The sequence below is a fragment of the Octopus bimaculoides genome, chromosome 5 (assembly GCF_001194135.2).
Source record: "Octopus bimaculoides isolate UCB-OBI-ISO-001 chromosome 5, ASM119413v2, whole genome shotgun sequence".
NCBI classification, from domain to species: Eukaryota; Metazoa; Mollusca; class Cephalopoda; order Octopoda; family Octopodidae; genus Octopus; species Octopus bimaculoides.
Window position 1 is genome coordinate 40,128,606 of NC_068985.1, and position 7,029 is coordinate 40,135,634.

The following is a 7,029-nucleotide window of genomic DNA, read 5'->3' on the forward strand; positions in this document are numbered from 1 at the left end:
ATATATATATATATATATATATATATATATATATATATATACATACATATATATATACACATATATACACCAAAGGTGCAGGAGTGGCTGTGTAGTAAGTAGCCTTGCTTACCAACCACATGGTTCTGGGTTCAGTCCCACTGTGTGGCACCTTGGGTAAGTGTCTTCTACTATAGCCTTGATCAGACCAAAGCCTTGTGAGTGGATTTGGTAGATGGAAACTGAAAGAAGCCCATCGTATATATGTATATATGTTGAAGACCACCTCTGTTCAAAGGTTTATGTGTCATATAGCTAGCTAGAGGTGATTGTCTCTTGGAGCTAACCAACACCAGCATTCGTCCTATTTCTTTGGACTGCCATGTTAATTTGGCAATTAATATTAATATATAAAAATCATCAGCATTTTAATGTCCAGTTTTCCATGCTCACATGGGTCAGACAGAATTTGTAGAGGTGGATTTTCTACAGCTGGATGCCCTTGTTGTCACCAACCCTCACCTGTTCTCTAAAAAGGTAATATTACCCCCCTAACAGGGCATGTTTTCATGGAAGATTGGAGATAAATGACATGACACTTATTTACAACTCATATGGTATATCAAGGCAAAACAGCCTCGCCATGCACACAAAATAGGCTTCTTTCAGTTTTTATCAACCAAATCCACTTACAAAGTTTTGGTCAGGCTGTGGCTATATTAGAAGACACTTGTCCAAGGTGTCACATAGTGCAGAGACTGAACCTGAAACCAAATGGTTGAAAAGCAAACTTCTTACCACACAACATCTACACCTATTCCCACAGTCATCAATATGAAACTAAATGAAATGTACTTTACATGGAAAAATCTTTTATCACCAAAGATTAAGTGCATTAGCTCCCCAAATTGTAATCTTTATTTAGTAGAAAATTCCTCGGACCCAAGTATCTGTATACAAAGCTACTTCATACAATACAGTCACAACCACCTTTTGCTTTTAAATGTTTTGTTTTAAGTAGTTTAAAATATCTTTTTGGCTTTATAGGCACTTACGAATTTAGTGCCAGCATTATTTTCATCACTGGCTTAGTAAAAATTTGCATAGCATGACATTTTTGTATTACAAATCAGAAGGAATATTTGTTCTCAAGATGTACAACTTATATCTATCTATATATATATATTTGCTGATTTAGTAGTCTGTGTTCTTTATTTGTGACTTGAACAAAAAAAAAAGCAAAAGATTTCTTTGTTTCAAATAAAGTTGAGAACTTGCAAACAGAGTATGTAATATATTTTCATTTCAACACAGGTAAATGTTTAACTCTTTAGTATTCAAACAGGCCAGATCTGGCCTCTAACACCTACCCTACAATGTCATTCTAAAAATATACAATCACATTATTGAAATCTCAAAGCTAAGAGATAAGGCTTAATTGAAAACAATGTGGATAAATAGGCATTACATTTGATAGAGTAATCTGAAAACTAAACAGTTGAACATTAAAAAACAAAAAACTACTGAAAATTGAAGAATATTCTAATAACGAAATTTTAAGAGTAATACTGAAAAAACATTTGGATTGTACAAAGAGCATCTTGGAAAGTAATACTGAAAAATTATTTGTGTTAATGAAGTAATTTGCTGTACCAAGCAAAATCTGCACATAATGGAATTATTTTTGAATAGTTAATTTTTCCTTATTAATTTCTCTAGACTAAGGTGCAGTCATATTGACCTTTGTATAGTACTTGCGCTTATGTTATAGACTCATAAGGGATGAAAGGCAAAGTTGAATGTAGCAGGATTTGAACTCAGAGTGATTGTACTCTTTTCCCTTGACACCTTATCTGTTAATTCTCTGATGTAATTCATTCAAATATTTATCAACAAGAGATTGGATAGATGAATAATAAAAAATGTTTTTGAGGGAATTATTAATATATTTTCATTCTTTTTTTTTCTTCCTTTTTGCTTATTAAAAAAAGCGCATAGTCAATAAATTGGTTATATGGATACCAAAATATTACTAACACTTGTTTTGTTCAACACAAAATAAACATGGTGATTTTTGAATTCCAAACTGGGAAAAACTAAAACAAAACACCAAAAAGAGGGATGCATTTCATATGGTGCTCTACTGTTTTAGCTACCTCAACAATATGAGATCTTAGGAACAACCAAACTAATGTAGACCTAACTATAGAACAGTAAGAGTTAAGAGAGTGACAAGTATATGAATACAAAAAACCCACTGTATTGATAGGGCAAAATTTGAAGACTTTTCAAGTAGTGCATCGGGAAAGTCAATTTGGTATAACACATCTCCCTTCAAGCTAATCTCAAGTTGTGAACTATAGTACTACCATATCCATATGGTGCCAGTTCACAATCAGATGCTTCTGGGCCATTTGAAATTTAAGAGTTTATGAATGACTGTCTCTTGCAGTTGGATAACAGCAGCTCTTTGTCAAGGGTATTACTGACATAAATGGTGCTGAATGGCTTAAACCAGAAATTGAAACTCATCTCACTGGGAGCTGACTGCTTATTATTGCTTATCAATCAAATTAGAAATAAATAAGTAGGGCATTTGGAATGAAACATTAATTAACAACTTTTGATATAACAACGTATATGAAATGATTCCAATTAGAAGAGATTCAAACAGGGTTGTTGGGTCAGTTCACATAAAACTTACAATAGCATTATAGGGCATATCAATATTCATTAACATAAAAAAACTATAGGTTATCAAAAATAATAGTAGATTACTGTTTACTAATTAAACTATCATCACAAAATCAATACAAACAATAATATAAGCACCTCCCCTTAAAAACAAAAATAAAGTAAAAATCTAAAGGAATCTTACTCTTTGGTTTCTCCGGAGCTGGTTTCTGCAAACCCCAAATAGGTATGTCTCCTCCACTTTGTACTTTCTTGTACAAGACGCTATTATCACAGATTTCATTGTCATCAGTTGTGCCGTTCTTTGTTGCGTGGAGATTCAAAGATTTCCCTCTTCCTCCAGTTGTGCTAAAATTGAAGGTAAAAAAAAAAAGAAACTTACTAATGTTGGTTTACCTATTCTTAATACCAACCCAGCCAAAACAACCTATAATAAAGTGTTCATATTTAAATTAAAATCTCAATCAAAATTGTATAATAACATGAATAATAACATGAGATTTCAGTTAGTTAACAACAGCCATAATGAATGAATATATAAAGTTATACAAATTTTCACAAACTTTGATTACAATAAAAAAAAATTGAAACACTTTGGTAGTCCATGCATTAGAAATATAATGGTTAAGTAAGAAATTTTAAATAGAAAAAAATTACAGTCATAATAAGGAACAAAGGATCATCAGCTTAATTATTAATTCTGGTCATGAAAAAAGGAGACAACACAAAATTTTAGTTAAAATTATTTAGAAATAGAATGGGATGGATGTATACTTTGGGAAGTTAATCTAATTTTGGATGTACAGTGACATAGCTAGATATGTTCTCATTTCAATCTTATTAGAACTCGTCAGTGAAGTGTATCCTTTACTTTTACTACTAAACATCAATCACTTGATGGGGAGATATAGGAGTTCTTAGTGAACAAATACTGAATGGGATGATAATTTAGAAATAGTCACAAAAGCGTTATCAGACTAACTCTCAACCAGTGTTGCACTTTATTGATTTCTTTTGATTAAAGCTAAGGCTAGGTTTGAGAGGTGGGAATAGTATTGGAAACAGAATCAACCAATTATTAATACTTATTGATAAATTTATTACTGATACAGTTACTTATTTCTTTGATCAATTTTTTTAGGATGAGAGTGATATAGTTAATGAAATCAATAAATCAGTGTTTTTATTTCATCAACCTCAGAGGAATAGATGAAAGGACATAATTAGACTTTAGAATCCCAGAAATCCCATGTTAATCTTTTTCAAAGCACAAAAAAAAAATCAACAAGTTGGAGCTTATAAGAATATATATTTTCTTCAGCATTAAGAAGATCAAAGATAAGTCTCCTCCTGGATAAGAGTTTGGTCTAGGTATCTTTCTAAATTCAGGATTGCAAGGGAACAAATCACTCATGAATTCTACAGTATTGTTGTTGCTACTGCTGCCTGCAGTAATTAACTATATTTTTTGCACTATCTGCTGTGCTAATTTAAAATTAGGCGAAGTCAACTGTTAATAGTTAAGTGTCTCGACTACAAACAGTGCTGGTGATAAGAGAGGAACCACTGCCCTCTGGTTTTACACTATCCATAATGACTTGGTTACCTTCTTTCTCTAAAGGTAGACCAGAAGTAATATGCTTCAATTAACATACAGAACTATGGAATGCTCAGGCTAGAGTCTCTTTGATTATAGAGCCTGCTCAATCAATACTTAACTGGGACACAACCACCACTCATTTAACCAATGATGATGATGATGATGACAATAACTGTATTGTTTACAAATTAAAATATTAGAAAATTTTTAAAAAATGAAATATAAAGCATATTTCCTCTCTTTTAACTATCTCTAAGAGGGCACTAAAAGTATTAGGTCATGTGTTTGAGGAGATCGTTTACTAATTAAAATATTACCAATTATATATATATATATATATATATATAAACATAATACTTTTTCCTCTGGCTTTCTTTAAAAACAAATTACATTACATAAGACTGTATTGGCACATAATTATTTTTGTCATAGTCTGTTAAGATATTCTTAGAGTTTTTATATTATATGAAGGAACCATATATTCTAACTGGAGAAGAACAACATTATGCAACACATCTTCTGATTAAGTGAAAAATCAGAATACTTTAACTTCTCTTTTCCCAAACTCCAAGGAATCTTGACATATTGATGCAAAAAACCATATTTATTATACATCATATATGTTGTTTCATGTAGAAATATAGAAAAATAATTTTTGTGAATAATAATTATGATAATATCTAAGGGCTTAGACATCAAAGTGATGATACTGATGTTCACTGGCTAAGAATGTTCTATTTTCAATCCATGCCAACATGGAAACAGATAACCTTTCTATGTAGTTGATCAACCATTTAAAAAATATCAGTCAAAGCTCCCTGAAATTATAGCCTACTATTGTATAAAAGGAAGGACTCATTAAATATTGTTTGTAGTCTTGAATATGCAAACAAAAAATGGGATTGGTTACAGTTAAAATGCCTTTGATTATATCAGTTTAACCACAGCTATATAAACTCTTCCTAATAAGAAATATTGACAGTGTATGTCAAAATTTCAACCAGGTTAATATTCTAGGAAAAAGCAATGAAGATGAAAATGAATACACAGAAGAAAATGGCAACATAGAAATGATACCATCCTACCAATCTACCACTGTGAAACCATTGCAAATTCCAATCTATATGTAATATAATCAGTGAAAACAACAGAAATATTGATTATGTGGCTTAAATAATTGAGAGAAATCTTCCAACCAACATCAAATAGATTGGTTACATTCAATAATTCTGGTAAGGCTGGCGCTTTTTGGTCTTTATGGACGAATCAAATAGACTTTGGGAACATTGATGCACAGATTAGATAGACATTCTGAATATTGATGCATGGACAGAAGAAGAAATATCTGAACACAACCAGTATGACTGCAATGCGCACAGCTTTTGCACATCTGCAAGCCAGAAAGACCATACACTATCATTTAATACTACATTGATTTATTATCATCATTATCACCAGATACAATGCTGACAAAATAGGAACCAGTGAAATACAGAAGGGTTGATTCAATTAACTGTACACTGCAAAATCTGTCAATAAAAATGATGATGATGATGATAACTCTTTCTACTGGAAACACAAGGCCTCAAATTTTGGGGAAAGGATTAAGTCGATTATATTGACCCCAGTGTGTAACTTATTTAATTGACCCCCAAAAGGATGAAAGGCAAAGTCAAATTTGAACTCAGAACATAGCAATGAGCAAAATGCACCTTAATAGAAGATGGGATGTTTCCAACTGGAATACTATAGTCATAAGCCTGAGCAGATAGAACTGACTCAGGGCTAAACAAGTAGTGGTAGTAGTAATAGTAGTAGTTGGAGGAGGAGGCTGGAAGAAAACAGGGTTGGAACAGGATCTCAGGTCTGATATCAAGAAGAATTCTATTTGCTGAGAGAGAGGTATGTATGTAACTTGAATACCCAACACATTGGTTGTTGTGGCAAGAGTTAAAAGTTCACAGAGAGGTCTGCTGTCAGGAAGAGTTTGAGATAAATGTTTCATAGTTTATCAATGAAGAATAACTGTTTACAAGACTTGAAGGATGGGCTTTTTCACTGATGGAACATTTTGTTTATCTAGATGACATTCAACCCCATAAACCAGCTAACAAGCCAGTCCCTTAATAAGACAGGAATGGAATGAAGTTAGCACTTTACAATCAAGAGAACAAAGTCAGTCATGAAATGCACATGTGCGCGCGCACACACACACACACACACACACACACACACATACATACACATACTACACAAATACCAGCCTGTGGTTGTTCATTATGGATCTCACTGTATACTTTCAATTATTGTGTGTGCACACAAATACATACATGCACACACGCACACATATTTTTTTGTCTTTTACTCGTTTCAGTCATGGGACTGTAGCTGTGCTGGGATACTACCTTGTAGAATTCTAATTGGATGAATCGACCCCAGTACCTATATTATTCTAAGCTTGCTACCTATTCTGCTGGGCTCTTTTGATGAACTACAAAGTTAAAAGAATGCAAACACACAAAAACCAGTTGTCAAGTGGTGGCAGGAGACAAACACAGACTCAAAAACATACATACATTACATGTACACACATACACGCACACACACACAAAGGTATCAGGCCTAGTGTTTAGGGTGATGCATTCACAATCACAAAATCATGGTTTTGGTTCTCAAACCAGTGGTGCATTATATTCTTCAGGAAAACATTTCCTTTCACATTACTCCAGTCCACTCAGCTGTAAATGGTAATTCAG

The 7,029-nt window shown here is 32.7% G+C and overlaps 1 protein-coding gene across 13 annotated transcripts in view; it reads right to left on the reverse strand.

Annotated features, from left to right (window-relative positions):
- The window catches only part of LOC106869124 (sorbin and SH3 domain-containing protein 1), a 482,929-nt gene that overhangs the window by 103,369 nt on the left and 372,531 nt on the right, over positions 1-7,029 (reverse strand). For all 13 annotated transcript variants that reach the window (XM_052968338.1, XM_052968340.1, XM_052968337.1 and 10 more), the window contains one exon: positions 2,858-3,021. In XM_052968338.1, coding sequence (XP_052824298.1) covers positions 2,858-3,021 — 164 coding nt within the window. The remainder of the gene's footprint in view (positions 1-2,857; positions 3,022-7,029) is intronic.